Source organism: Tyto alba, unplaced genomic scaffold, assembly GCF_018691265.1.
Source record: "Tyto alba isolate M040663 unplaced genomic scaffold, T.alba_DEE_v4.0 Super-Scaffold_7, whole genome shotgun sequence".
Lineage (NCBI taxonomy): Eukaryota > Metazoa > Chordata > Aves > Strigiformes > Tytonidae > Tyto > Tyto alba.
In genome coordinates this window covers 40,730,957-40,746,307 of record NW_024881328.1, presented here as the reverse complement: position 1 = coordinate 40,746,307, position 15,351 = coordinate 40,730,957, and the positions used below count along the sequence as shown (strand labels likewise).

Here is a 15,351-nt window from a genome sequence, read left to right as displayed (position 1 = left end):
TGATGACGCACTTGGCTTTGTCCTTGTGCCCTTCTCCACTGTCCTCCATGGTGTCTGGCCCTGAACAAAGGCCTCGTTGTTATCTTATCCATTGGCAATCTGGGTCCTGGACACAAGACTTCTTGTGTGTCTCACTTTGTACTCAACGGGGATACCTGCTATGCCAAGCCTGAAGCGTTGGGGTTTGAAAAACCAGGCTGCTGTGGTCTTGCTTCAAAGCGTGGGTGAAGCAGCGGCATTGAAAGTTAAAGCTTAAAGGTTAAACAGCTACATGGTAATTGCCACATCTAAAACGGTGGCGTTTGGCTTCTGTGTATGGATGAAAGGCTCTCTGCATGTGCAACAGAGAAGCAAAAGATCAGAGTCAGCATGCAGTCTTGGGAACTATGGGAGGGTTTAGTTAATTTTCCTCTTCAGGGTTTTCTGTGTAAAAAGTAAGCAAGGTGATTAGTTGTGTGGGAATGCCGGTTTTAAATGTGGGTCCTAATTTTCCCCCCTGTGCTTGTAGGAATAGGAATTAATACTTCTGAGGTATTAAGATGGGGTCTGCAGTTGTCCTTCATCATCACGAAGGGAAGCCTGATCGGGAGGACAGGGACTGAAAGAAGGATGCTCTGCTTCCCAGCCTTGGGATCTGGGTTCTCCTGATCTGGCACAGAAGAGCAATGAATGACAGGGATTCCCTGAATATTCCAAAATGCAGGAGACTGACTACCCTCCTGCCTGCTGACCGGCTGAAGGATTGGAGTCAGAGCTGCCTACCGTTCCCCCTGGGTTGTACTCCTAGAGCAGAGGGCTGGTGTTGGTGTTTATTCAGCATCAGTGCTTATCTAGGAAGATAAACAGTAAGGCAGCTGAGGGCTTTCAGACCAGAGCTGTGTTACCTTTCCTATGGATACAAAGCTGGGTGTTCATCAGAGAAGCTGGGAGAATGAAGCTGCAATTTCCTTCTGGATTTGTGTAGCCAGCTAGGTGGTTTTGAACAAGAAGGGTTCCTTGCTTTAGAAATGCTAGGAGATAGGAAAGAAGAAACATATTTTCTGTTTTCATGTGGATTTACAAAGCTGATCCGTCAAGGGCAGTTCTCCACTTCAACAAAATTCAGATGTATTAAGGTGGCTGTAATGCTTTTGTGTATTATTAAAATGGTTCAAGACTATGGAACAACTTTGTAGAGTCAGCAGTGCATTTGTTAGGGCCTGCAGATGGTGTGAGGCTCTGTGGAAACATTAAAAATTGAAAAAGCAACCTGCAGAGAGATCCTCCAATACTGGCAGCATATGTGCGAGAAATTTTCAGAGAGTTTTAACAAGCTGACGCACTGCTGTACAGAGGTGAAAGATGTATAGCATTGATGCTTTTGTAACTATGCTTCATCAGTTAAGGACAAAATTTGCTTTTAGAAGAACAGATTTTCTGTAATCAATGCCATTTGCTTTTATTGTGATAGTAGATGCACAGCTGTCACCCCAGGTGAATATTTGGGCATCCATTACTTGAAAGGAGGGAGGCTGGCAAAGCAAGAGGTCCCAGCTCAGAGCTGGGTTAGGCTCCGATCTGGTGCAGGGTCTAGGGAGCAGATGTTGCCTCCAAGAGCCTGGGGAGTATGAAAACAGGAACACTGTGTTTCAGCTGTTCACATGGAGGAGGACTCGAATGTAAGCGCTACTTTCATTCTTACCTCTACAGGGCTTCGATGTGCAATTTTTATATTCATGTTTTGCTGTATATTCTGTATAATTTATTTTTTTTTCTCCCCTTTAGAATGAATTATGGAACATTGCATTGGTATTTATTCATTCACACTAGTTTTTGTTTCCTTGTTTCTTTCCCTTTTCCCCTAGATCTATCAAGTTCAGAAGGTAGGGCTTGCTTTCTTTCATTCTTGTTTGCATGTGTTCCCATGTTATTAATCTTGCTAACATTTCTGGAAAACCTCTAAAGAAGGGAAGATGCACAGCAGCTTTCGTATTTCCATGCAATTTCCCCCTTTCCTCCCATAGTCTTGTGAGGTGGATAATAAAAGGGAGTGAGGAAAGATGACCCGTGTAAAATGTGTCTGGTCAGGCACTTAATATAATTTTTTCTACAGACCATTTGGCAAAGAATAAGCAATGAGCAGAAGTGTGATTTGGCAAAGTAGTCATCATGGGAGGGTAGGGTGGCTCCACGTGTCACCAAGAACCATACAGACATTTGTGTGTTAGAGGGCCAAGAGTATTGCTGAAAATATTCCAGGCTGGGCAAGCGTTTAACAGGTGCAGCAGGAAGAATGACTTTCAGATGACTTTGCAGAAAGTCACTGAAGTAAATCAGGGATGCTGCATTTGAATTTATAATCTTTGGGTAAATAAATGGTATGGCCTTTCTTCCAGTGTGATCTAAGCATTATCAATGCTTTTATATTGTTTAATCCCCTGTCACCTCAGTTTAAAGTCATGATCTCTTCCCCCCTCCCAGTTTCCTTTTCATAATTCCGAATGATGGCAAAGATGATGATAATAATAATAGCTCTAACTGAGGTCAATTTCTGTTGTAACATCAGAGTTTTGAGTTTTGTGTTACGTTGTTTGGCTGTTTTGTGTTTCCAGCATGTGAACTGTTCGGTACCTAGAAAGAGAAATAGCTCCAAAGAGATGTTGCAGGGAGGGAGAAAGCATGCATTTCTTCAAGCCTGCCATTTTATACCCTATTGAATATTTCTCTTTTTTTTTTTTTTTTTCTGAGAGATATTTATTGCTTGCTGAATGATAAATGTCTCCTAAAACCACAGCTTGTTTGTTTTAGTTCTGGCACTCCAGCTGACTTAACTACATGTTTCACTCGCTTGACCTAGCAGTGCTTGTGCTTCTTGGAAATGCTGTTCTCCTCTTGAAGCACATATATATGAAGATAGCTACTCAAATCATGTGCTCTGGTATTTAATCCTGACCCCATCAATTTGGCAACAAATGTATCTTACTCTTGTTTTTATTTGTGGAGTTGACTACATACTGAGTGACTCAAATTAACATCTGCCCATGGATCAACAGGCTCATTATCAATCTCCTTTATAGGAACTAATTTAATCTTCTGGTACAAATGCAGCCCCATGGGAGACAAGGAGGTTGTTTACTGTTGGTGATCTGACATGGATGAGGAGATAAGTGGGTTAGCCTCGCAACATCTTGTAGTGAGTTTGCAAGTCTAGCAGTTTCTCTGTCACGTAGTGAGCAAATCTGATACAGAATTCTCTCTCAATGGTATTAACGTCCTTAATTATTTAATTCTAATATCACTTTTCAGGGCAGAAGGGAACTTGAGTCTGGCAGAGGCCTTTAACTAAAAACCAAATGAATGGATAAGCACCATTTATTCCTTTAACCCATGCGGCCATTCAGATCAGGCCCCTTGGGGCAGAACAGAAGAGGAGTTGGCCTAGAGAAAGAAATGGGAAGTGGCTGAGGGGACAAAAGGCTTAAAATGCTGACAGTTCAGCCCAGTGTGAGATGAGCCATGTTAACGGTTATAAATTAAATATCATCTCAAGGCAATTGCACTCATTAACATTTTTCTTTTGGGGATATTAAGCATGTAGCTATGTAATTTTAAATGGTGGAGGAAAAGACAAGTGGAATTTACCTGGTGACATAACAAGTCTTTTAAGATATTTTCTTACCTCCCTTTTGCAAAACTGTAATCAGAAGCCTGTGTCAGGAAGTAAGGAGAACAGAGGTCAGGAAAAAGAAGCAGCAGATCATACAAAAATTACTAGCATGTTTATGGATCCTTCCTATGTGTGAGAAGGGATTTTCCATTTTCATAGTGGTTTTGTAAAAAATTATTTCTAGTGTTAGAAATTTTTTTTTGGAGGGGAGGAACTTCTAATAAGGCTTTATCTGACCTGACTTACTACAAAGCATATAATCTGTAGGTTCTGATCATGTACACAATCCTGACCAGCTGGTGTTCATACAGTTTTCAGGGTTTATTTTCAAGATGTGATATCCATAAAACTTAATTTTACAACAGGTTGTTATGTGTTAGACAGAAGTATAACACAGTAACTAGTGGACTAGTAACTGGAAGTAACTAGTCTGAGCACTTGTGAGGAAGTGTGTAATGCTTGAAGAAACAGCGGTTCATGTCAGGCACCCTAATTTCCTGTAGTTTAAGGGAGAAATTTCACTTGTGTGCAATTTGGCTAGGCATTGTATAGGTCTGTTAGATGTATTTGAGCACACACTGAGATGCTTTGCAGGGAAAGCAGAGGGAAATACTTCCCTGTTCTTATAGGGCTGTGGTTAAAGAGCTTGCTGAGCCGTTGTCTGTTTTCCTTGTTCCAAAGAGATGTTTTCACTGCATTGCAAATTTAAATAGTATGCGTTTATTTCCTGTTTTCAAGTTTCTGGCCTAAAAAATTTATTTTCTGATATTTTTCCTAATAAATGGGATTGCTGTGAGCTCTTGCCTCCTCCCAATTTGACCCCAAAACTGACAGCCTTTAAAGGTCCATGTACACTTCGGGCTATCTAGGATGCGTAATTGAGCACCCCGCTGTCTATTCTACTTCGTAACAGACTTTCTTTTCTCCAGAGCTGTTAAGATGAAAATAAAGATGACCTTAATATGCAGATAATTTTGTTATTTAATGAGGAAGAACTCTGAAGTGGGAATAAACTGATACAGTATCAAAGAACATGCGGCTGTTTTATTCTAGTTTATTAATAAATAGTAACTGAAGACTTTAAGGATGAAAGTGAAATTACATTAATACCATTGAAAGACTGCTAACAGGTTTTTGTGTTATTCTTTTTTTTTTTAACATTACCTAAGGTTTTGACTGTTAATACTCCTGCCTCCTCAGACCTCTGGGAAAGCTGCCAAGTACAGGCTTGTCTTTTCCCACAAATACGTGAATCTCAAAGCACATAATCTAAATTTTTCTGAAATACATATTATGCTTCCTTAAGCAGGATTTCCATTTGCCAATTACTGTCCTTCAGGCCAGTGATTTTTCTTCACACAGGAATGTTATGGTCACCATTATAAATATGAACTTCCTGAGACTAGATTTGAAGCACGTGTTTGGGGAGGAAGAAATGTCCTGATAAACTTGCGGATCTTTGAATAATTTGCTGTCTGGTGGAAATACAAGTTCATTGGGAAGTTCCCAGTATTGTGCAAAGAAATTAGGAGTTGAGGAATGGTTCAGAAAAGACGTTCTATTAAGAAAAAGCATGGCACTTGGTACTGAAATGCAGAGAGCTTTCCAGTTTTGCCTGCATTGGTGAAGCATGTCCTCTTTTGTCCTTGTCGGTGATACCACCACTGTCAAGATGGTTGAAGTGCTCTGAAAAGGTATTCTGGCGAGTCCTGAATACAGCAAGTAAGAATGCGCAGAAATTAGTTGTGTTGTATTCTATTTGTCTTCCCGGTTTGATAAATCTATACAGTAAACATGATTTGACAGCATTTTTCATCCTGAAAGTGTTCTGCGTTCGGATCCCTTGTAATGAGTCTTGACTTAAATGGGTCAGGAATTCAAGACTCATTACACGCCTTGTTCCTGTCCCCACAGCACTGGGGTTTTTTGCCCTGCTGAGAGAGAAGCAGCTGTTGAGTACCGTGGCCATACCCCAAACACCCCTTTCCCCTTGCTGGGCAGCTTTTCTGGGGCGTGGGCTCTGGTGGCATGCGGCACGGCTCTTCCCTGGCATGTGTGTGTGTTTGTGTCTGTGCGTGGAGCTGTGTGGCTCAGCCAAAACCTGCCAATGCATGCCTAAAGGTTCTGTGTTTGCCTTTCTCATCTAAATTCTGTTTTTTCCCTTTTCTGTCTGTAGAAATATTATGGTCTGGATACTAAATGGGGAGACATCGAGCAATGGATGGTAGGCCTTGATCAACATAGCTAAACAACTTCTACCTGTTGAAGTTTTGTATAGTTCATAGAGTTTGAAATCCCACACAGAAGGTATTTTCATGTATTGGAAACGCGAATTCCAGTCTTATCACAGAGATTCTTGCAGTCCGCATCAATACCTGAAATGTGGTTTATGTGCCAGCTTAAAACTGGCAAGGGTTTGGTTAGAGCCATCTCTTTTTACAGACCTCTGTCTCTACTCTATCACTTGAAGATTAGCTTAGCGTATAGACCTGTTAAAGCCACGTGTGATGCAGGGAATATATGTACTCATTTTACTTCTTGTGGATTTTGTTACAATTTGAGTCTTCTCAGCTCTGCCTTCAGGTAAATTTTGGGCAAGTTTTATCCATGCTTCTTCAGTTACCTTTGTACTTACTGGTCCAGGGGTGCTCTTCAGATGCATTATTACTGCTACTATGGCAATCCTCGCTTTTTCCAATAATACAATGTCTTGGATTTTACTATTTGCCAAGCCAGTGAAGTTGATACCACATACGGACTTGGCCATTAGCAACATCTGACTGAAATGAAGATGAAGAAAGTTGCTAAAGGGCTGGAAGACATTGGCTTCAAATGTCTTTCAAACATAAGTTTATGAAATCACTTACCAGTGATGCGGAATGAAAACTGTTGTTCATGGCCTTGCCATACAAGCTGAGTAGTGCACACTGGAGAAGGCAGAACTGAACAGCTGACTTCCAGTGTGGAAGACAACTTCTCAAACTCCCTGACTTTTTGACTCTTGATAATTAATTAGCATAAATACTGTTTTGCTCTATGCCTTTTTGAAAGCCTGCTGCCATATGGACCAACCGTCCACCAAGATGATCCAAACTCACAAATAAGCCATTGTGTCTCTTCAAATCCTTGCTTGGTGAGCTTAACTCCACCTTACTAGCAATCCCCTTGCTTCGAAATCAGTTCACCGGTGAGAACCATTAACTACAATGTTAAAACTTCCCTGCTCCCCGCCCCCCCCATTTTTTGTCATTGTTACTAAATTCCATGTAGAATCGGTTTATTAAAATCAGTTTGTTGAAATGTAATATATCCTACAGCATTTCCAGCATTAACACAGCTTTTGGTCTGCAAAAGGCAGTGGTGCTGTGTCACAGAGGCTGTAAGCAGAGCAAGCAGAGATGCTTTTGTTCTGGAAGAAGGGGCTGGGGGGGGTGTGTGCCCCTGGGATACCCATTATAGAGAGACCATTGCCCTGCCACATTATTTCAAATAGAAGATTTTTGAGATTTATTTTGAAGGACTGCAAACTGGAAAGCTTAATTACAAAAGCACTGTAAGTATTCCAGCACTGTAAGATTCCCAGATGCAGAGAGATGCAGTTGAAACTTTTTTTGAGACAGAAATAAAGGTGTCACTGTAGTTTTCTGCAAAAGTAGTAAGTGTGTAGCAGAATAAAATGGAAGGGAGGAAAGTTGGGCTCACAAATGAGGGGAAAAAGGGTTTTTCTGTCTTGACAGGGCGTCACTTTGCATTATTTGGTTTAATGTTACTGACTTCTAAACGTTGCTGAAGTTCACTGTTTCTTTCTGAAAGCGCTCTGTTGGTATATCTATCCTTTCAACACTTCATACTTTGTTTTTTCTCTGCTGCTTGATAGGAAGACAGTGAGCGCTATTCCCGTAGAGCCCGAAGAAATGCCTCGGTTAGTATATACTTTTGCTTTTTCTTGTTAGCTAGATGTTTCACATTAAGAAAACAGACATGTATAAGGCAGTTCCTTTTTAAAAGAGAAGACAAAACAAGCTCCCCCCACCCCAGCCAAGTGCAAACCCCAAAGCCACTTCCTGACTTCTGCCCTCTCCCCAGTCACGCTGGGGAGCTTTTGCAAATGTGCTAGAATAAAGGGGGGCAGGGGGTGGAAGGTGGGGAAATACTCCGCTTGGAATGTTGTAATGTTTGTTTGTTCAGACTGTGGGCTAAGAGCATAGAGCAGGGAATACCCGAGCAAGCTTGTCATTCATCCTGTAGTAAAATGCTTGACAGTGTTTCTTGGGCAGGGTATGATTTCATTTACTTTCTCTTACAGTTTTAATGTGATTCTTTTTAAAAGACATTTATTTTGTATGTCTCTTCTTTCCTTCTGTTCCATCAAAGCCATCAATATTTACCTCACTGGCTGTAAGTTGTGTTCTTTTCATTGTTTTCTTGTCTTTATACTTTCTTTTGATAGGCTTCGGATGAAGATGAGCGCATGTCAGTGGGTAGCCGTGGAAGCCTGAGGGTTGGTAAATTATACCATTTAAGTGTGCATGTGTGTGTACAGATGTTGCTGTCCCCCTGTACCACCAGCCTGGTTATAGGACTCTGATAATATCATCCTTCCAAGGTCTTGTCATGTTCCATGTTAAAGGCATGTGTGTTTTTTTTTTTGATGTTGGTTGGGTTTTTTTTTTTGTTCGTTTGTTTTGTTTTTCCAAGTACATGTAGGTCAATAATTCTTTCAACCAGGGGAACTGTCAAATCTGTATGCACTGTGCAGGAACACCAACAGAGCATTGGAGTCTATAGAAACCTTTCTGGTAAATGCTGTTCCCTGTTACTGTTGCAGAACTACTTAGCCAAAACATTGGTATGTGCAGCTATTGCAGCTATTTCTTGTATGCACCTTGTAAGCTCCCCTGTTGCATTACTGATACTGAGAATTTGTGAAGAGGAAGTGCTGCCTTACTCCATGATCAGCTTTTTAGCTCAGGAAACAAAAAGCAAATTGGCAGTGGAAATAAGTCTTAAGCACTTTAGAATTGCAGGTGAACATTCTCCTCAAAACTGCTTTAGAAATATTTGAAATTCATCTGCAGACTTGAGTTTTGTGGAGGGAGGGATTAATTGGAGCATAGAGAGCTGTAGTGCACCAGTACTTACCTGTAGGAAAAGCTGAAACAGTTTTCTCCTCATAATACCTGTACAGTATTTTTCCAGATAATACACGTGTACAAATCTCAACTCTGTTCTAGTGTAGACATAATCAGATCTTGTAATTGTGAAGACAGTTTAGTAGTTGTGAATGGGTAATGCTGTATTGGCATGTGTTGTTAGTCAGAGCTCACTGTTTCTGAGAGCTATGGAAGCATTCAGCTAATCAAAAAACTGAAACAATACATAACAGCGCTATGGAGGAAGCCCTCAGCAGTCCTGAACATGAATTGGCTGCAACTATTTTTTGTTATGGAGTCATTGTCCCTAAAACTCTTGTGTTTGGGAATAATTTGTTCTTCTACTGATGTTCCCAATATATCAGTAGCATCCGTTATGTGGGTTAAACTGGATGATCAGCTCTGGTTTTATGGAGCAAGCAAGACCTACATCATTCATTGCAAGATCTTTATGTGTAATCCTTGGTTTCTGACTTCTGTGGAGATTTCATGCCATAAATTTCCTTTTTTTCTCCTTAAAAAAACTTGCTAATACTTATCTAGGCTAGAACTACCTTTTTTTTTTTTTTTTTTTCCCTGACAAAGTATCCCCAAAAGAACAGGATTGAGTGGAATACCTCATATGCCTCAAAGCATCTGAAAGATATAAAAACCTCCATATTACTACTGCAGAGCCTGCTCAGTGATCCTAATGGAGTTTACTGTAAGATAACACAAGGTGTAGTTAAAAATTTTAAGTGTTGCCTTGTTCCTTTTTTAGCATAATCCTTACTGCTACTTATGAAATGCTGTTAAAATCTTTATGCTTTAAGACTGCAAATCAAATCTAGAAGATTAAAGCTCCAAAGATTCAATGAAGAAAAGCTTATCCTCACAGCTGAACATGAAAACCAATGTTTATTTTACTTAAATTTGGACACGTTTATTAAAGTGGTTTTTGGAGGGAAAAAAATCTCTAGATCCATTGACATTGCAATTCTTTCTGTTTAGAAGACGATTATGATACAAATGGGTTATTTAACCATGACTATAACTGTGTGTCCCTTGATGTTGCAAGATGGAAGCACCCTGGCACTGTATTTATAGCAGGAGCCCTGTTCATCTGAAAAACCTTTTGTTCATGGAAATCCACTACTGATTCCTTTTGATGTGTTTTTGTAATACGATCCTGTGTTTTACTGTTATAGATCTAAACAGCAGAAGCCTTGCATTCTGCTTCTCCCCCACCCATCCCTTGAGAAGAAGCTTTTCTGATTTTTTTTCCTGGGCTGCCAGCATGCCTTCAGGCTGGGATAACCACTGCTGCTCTGATGAACAACCGTCTTCAGCTGTTTCAGGGGATGGTCCATAAATACCTAATACTTCTGCAAAGAATGTTCTTTTCTGACAGAAGGATCTGGTTGAAACTTTTCACACTGCTATTTCTAGTGATGTTGCACAGGCTCCCCCCTGTCCTCATAAAGTAGCATTCAGTGAATATTCTTATGCAAGTTGACGCTTGGGCATGCACAGGAAAAGAGTTTTGACAGAACTTCCTTCCCTGATCCAAGTGTCACTGGGATTGTAGAAGAAAGTAAAAGTTAGCTAGTCTGAACTGCAATTTACCCTTCTACATATTTTAGTTGTTTCAATCACAATGAATTGATAGACCGTACATTGATCATTTTCCTAGTGTGGGTTTATAGTAGATGCTTTTAATAGTTTGACCACATCTCTCTCTGGATATTTGTGAAGGTTTGGCTCTTGCTGTGTGTGTCTTCAAAACAACAAAGTAGAAAAAATAAACAATGACCAACCTAAAAAATTACCTCTGAATAACAGAGTTCAGTTTGGCTTCTGAGCTATTTTAACTTGAAGAAAGCACCAAAAACTTGCCATGTGTACACAAAGGGTATAAAAGTAGTTGGAGAATTCTGAATGCTCTTCTTTTTTTGGATATTTGAAGGCTCCTTCCATAGTTGCAGGATGACATTGTAATTGGTCTACAAAACTTCCATTTTCTGAAAATGGATCTTGCATCTTTGACACTTGGGCTCATTGCACTGTGAGGGGCTGATGATGTTAAGGGTTGCAATGCTTCTTTTCTGCACAGGAAGTTTTCAATGAAATGAGCCAACTATTAGGAATGTATTTATCCTTAAAACTTTACTACCCTACTAATCTACGTGGGTTTTACTCTGCGTTTTCTCCTCGAATATTTTCTAAGTGGATGTCTGAACTTCAGGCATCAGGTCTGCTGAGCTCTAGCTTTCAGGGAGCTGGCCTGGATGCTTCTGGCAGAGCTACCATCAAAATGGACCTGCAAAACCACTTGAGGTGTTGGTTAGACCAGGCTAGCAAATTGGTTTAAGCTCCACAGCTGTCACTGTACTGTAAACAGGGGCCTCGTGTGTTGATATAATGCTAGTTTGGGCATCTCTGCCTCCTGCAGGCAGACCTCCAGCTGCGATGAAGGGGCATCTTTGGTTTTTCTGTGGCTCATCCTGAACCCATCAAAGTGTCCTGCCTCTCTTGTTTCAGAAGTTCTGCAAGCTCGATTCTTTATCATGCAGTTTTTCCTAGGGAAGCTCAGTAACATCATTCTGCATTTAAGATGCTCAAGCCTCTCTTTTGTCTCTTTCCTACTGCAAGCGTCCTTGTTCTCCCACTTCTCAGCTGGCTGTGTCTAATTGGAGACCATCCAGCATGACATACTGTTGTGTTATCAATCACTTGTGATAGTTTGTGCATTTTCCTTGTTTTGTTTGCTCCCAAGTTCCTGACCTCTGGCTTTGTGCAAGAAGTCCTGCATTATCAGAGTTTTTAGTTGGGATTTACATCTCTGCCTGGCTGTGGTTTGTGTTTTGGGTTTGTTTTGTTTTGTTTTGGTTTTGTTTTTTTTTTGGGGGGGGCAGGAATTCTTTTGGTTGCTGTAACTTACTTCAGTGTTCTTGTTTGTGTTCTGATTTTTCTTTCATGCCTTTACAGTCTCATTTGGAATATGCCAGCACCTACCCTGTGGTGAGAATAGTCTGCAAGTTGCAGTGTGTGTTAAAAACTAATCATGAAGAAGAAACTAACATCAATTATGATAGCTGATTTGAGATAAGAGATGATTTGAAATGATCCTGAGGCAGTTCATTGTGATGTAAAGATGCTACTTCCCTCACCTACTCCTCTGATGCAGTTCAGATAAAAAGCTCTGAACGATTAGAGAGATACAAGCTAGATCTAGTTCATTAGTTACCATAGGACAGAGCAGAATAGCTTTTATTTATTCTAACAGACTTTCTCTAATACAGTCTGTCCATTGTTTGACCAGGTATATCAGGTTTTATTTCGGCATAAATCTGGAAAGGAATAAAACTCACTCTGAATAGATCTAGCAAAGGTGACAGGATAAATACACTGCCTACCAAAGCCTCGGCTTGTGTATCGAGCTGTTTCCTTTTCTTTGGTGGATAAAATCAAACTCTGTAGGTAATAATAAGATGAGAGTGAATATTTGCATTGAACACACTGAGATAAAGCTGACTCTTGGAAGAACAGAAAGGGCACGGAAGGGTGAATGAGAATTGGGACTTCAAGCTCAGTTTAAAAAATTTCCTTATGCTGTTAGCAGTGCTGACTTGTGGCAACACTGTTGAAATAGAGGTGTCTCGTTCTGCAGAAGGCAAACTGTGGAGAGCAGTTCTATGGCCTCTAGTTTTTTCATTCTCCTTTGTTCCCTGCACTATTTCAAATTAGGAATGCAGTGTATCTATTTTGAGTGACCTATATACAGAAATAGTTCAAACACATTTGGATTTTGCATGGATGTATTGATATAGTAAGTATAGACAGCTGGTAGCTCTTTTAATTGACTTAACCCATCAAGTGTGAACGATTTTAACTGTGGCTACTAAATTTAACAGTGCTATCATCACTTTTAACAATATTCTTTAATAACTGGTCGTTTGACTTTGAGATTTGATTTTTTTCATGTGTGCTTACTGGGCCGTGTTGTGTGGAGCTGGAGGAGAATTGGACTGATGTTTTTGCATGTTGATATGCATGCTTTGCTATGGATGGGTGTGCATAAACTCATTGATCTTTTCATCCTGCATTCTTAATCTCACTGCAGGCTGGATTAGAGAATGAGAGGACCAAAAAGAAGAACTACTCCAAAGCAGTATGTATCCTGACTGTCTCAGAGAGGTTTTTGCATACAAACCCACTGTGATAGGACAAAGAATATGTGCAAGTCTGTGGCTGTTAAGAGCTCACCAGCCTAATGTCAAGGATACAGCATAACTATGAGGACTTGTTGGGTCTGTGAGAATACTGAACATCATTTCGTCTGCAAAATGTGGTATAATCCAAACACTTAGGTCGGTGTTGTGCATAAAGAGCATCTTGAAAACTCAAAACCTAACTTCAACATTACACAGAAATAGGTAATACTGATAGAATATATGTAGTAAAGGCTGCATCTTTCATAAAGGTAGTTCTGCGTAGGATCGGTGCTTTACTAGGACCTGTATAAATAGGATGCTACTTAGAGCACTGCAAAGCACTTCCTGGATGGGACGTAAAGGATACTGTGCTTTTACACGGGCAGGATTTTAGGTGAATCTCATGGGGAGCAATTCCAGGGAGGGAAAGAGTACACGAGGGAGGGCAAAGTGGTGTACTGCTAGTGTGGAGGGAAGGCTGCTCATCACAGAAAGATGTTGCCAACCTGGCTTGGGGTTCTTCAGTACTTTGGAAATCAGCCAATTTTCTGAGAAGTGGAAGTTGGGTATGGAATTGAGAAAGCCTGAAGGAGCAGCATTAGCCACAGTCTAAGGTAAAAAATGCTACAAGTAGAAACAGACATAATGGCAATGAGAAAGTTTTCTGCATTGTTAAAAGCAAGAAGAAAATACAAAAAATAATAGGGTCAATTGCGCATGAAGGGAGAACAGGTAAAATCTGGATATTTTAGCTTCCCCAGTATGCAATTTTATTTGTTCTAGTTTGCACGAAGATTATGATCAGATGTTTAGCATGCTAATGTAGCGTAGAACGAAGGTCAGCAAAGTCTGATAAAATTGACCTTTCTCTTCAAGAGTGGTCTGCAGTGTTTGCCTTCAAAAATTATGTGCTGGAGAGGTTTCTGGAGAGGATGGGTTACAGTGGCAAGAGAAATGACCTGAGCTATGGGGCTTCAGTTTGAGATTTGAAAGATACAGTGCAAATTAAACAAATACATTTAGAAGTGCCTGAAATATAAAGTGTTAAACAGTTAACCTGGATTTGTGGAAAATTAATCATGTAGATTCAACTTAATTTTCCTAAGCAGGGTAATTATTTAAGGGCATAAAGGCATTAGGTGTGACTATAACTTGACTATAAGGCTCTTGGCATGTCTCTACATAACATTAAATGAAACTTCGGGCAATATTTAGTTCTTGTAAAAGAAATGCACAGTTAGTTGAAAAATAACTTTATTGGAAAACGAGACAGCTGGAAAGGTTCTCATCTGGTCTATTCCCATCTAAGCGTCGTCTGTTTTTAAAGGAGAAAAGACTTCTGTTGCCTAGCTCTCTGGAGGGAAGGTGGTTTCATGCAAGGTTAGAATAAAAATGCTGATGGTGAATAGGAGACAACTTGTCAAAACTGAATAATAGTAAAAAGAAATAAGGAATACCACATTTTGGGAAAAATTAAATATACTGATACAAAGTAAAGAATCCTCCATAGAAATGGTTCAGATAATAATCTGAGGTTACATTTAGTCAATACTACATTGCTGAGAAAGGGCAAACTTAATTCCTCAGCGTAGTAATGAAAGGGGCAGTGGAGGTAATTGATCTGCATGGTGCTGTAGAGGCTATGGCTGGAGTGTTGGCTTTAGTTCCTGAAGATTCATTTTAACCATTCTTCAGGAGGGTGTTAGAGAAATCAGGGAGCCTGTAAAAAAAAAAAAAAAAAAAAAAAAGGTAAAAACCAGAAAGAAGCCAAGCTGTATGAGAAGGCTATAGCAGTATTTTAGTTTGGTGGTTTTTGAAAAAAGAAACTGGATGTTGGCCCTCCATTTGTGGTAATAATATTGCATTTCAGTAGGGAATCTAAGCTTTTTCCTGAAGTTGCTTTACCAGCTTGGGTCTGAACTGGTTTCTAAGTTAATTTGTTTAATTTTTCATGGAAGCCAATGTATAGCATTTGATAAATATTTTGTTTTGAAATTGATTCAGATTGGTTTTACTGGATTTTCATTTTGGAAATACAATAAAACTTGGTCTCCAAAATTTAATTTGAATAGAAATTCTAATTAAAGTTCCACTAAAAAACCCCACTCTGAATACACAGAGTGCTTGCTCATTTTCAGTGTTAAACCAGACCTCATTGTGAAACGATGCCAGAGTAGTGAATTGCTTGAAAAATCTGAACTTTAAATGGTACCGACTGATGTGACTTTTGGGTCTATCCTCTTTTTTTCCAAGCCAATCGGCACTGTAGTGATCGTTTTATGTTATTCCTGACCCTCTGCCATAAGGACTTGAAGCATCTCATCCTGCTTGTGAAATGCTGGTTCTGAGCCTGTTTGTT

At 39.9% G+C, this 15,351-nt stretch overlaps 1 protein-coding gene across 23 annotated transcripts in view; it reads left to right on the top strand.

The window, feature by feature from the left end:
- The window catches only part of LRRFIP1 (LRR binding FLII interacting protein 1), a 114,389-nt gene that overhangs the window by 54,594 nt on the left and 44,444 nt on the right, over positions 1–15,351 (top strand). For 9 of the 23 annotated variants that reach the window (XR_006164512.1, XM_042783802.1, XM_042783801.1 and 6 more), the window contains exons 3-8: positions 1,845–1,862; positions 5,823–5,870; positions 7,524–7,568; positions 8,097–8,147; positions 11,767–11,799; positions 12,902–12,949. The exons of 6 other annotated variants lie outside the window; for them this stretch is intronic. Coding sequence is in view for 16 of the 17 variants with exons in the window: in XM_042783802.1 (XP_042639736.1) it covers positions 1,845–1,862; positions 5,823–5,870; positions 7,524–7,568; positions 8,097–8,147; positions 11,767–11,799; positions 12,902–12,949 (243 nt within the window). In the remaining variant the exon portion in view is untranslated. The remainder of the gene's footprint in view (positions 1–1,844; positions 1,863–5,822; positions 5,871–7,523; positions 7,569–8,096; positions 8,148–11,766; positions 11,800–12,901; positions 12,950–15,351) is intronic. 8 more of the 23 variants (XM_042783804.1, XM_042783796.1, XM_042783793.1 and 5 more) reach the window with 4 other exon arrangements.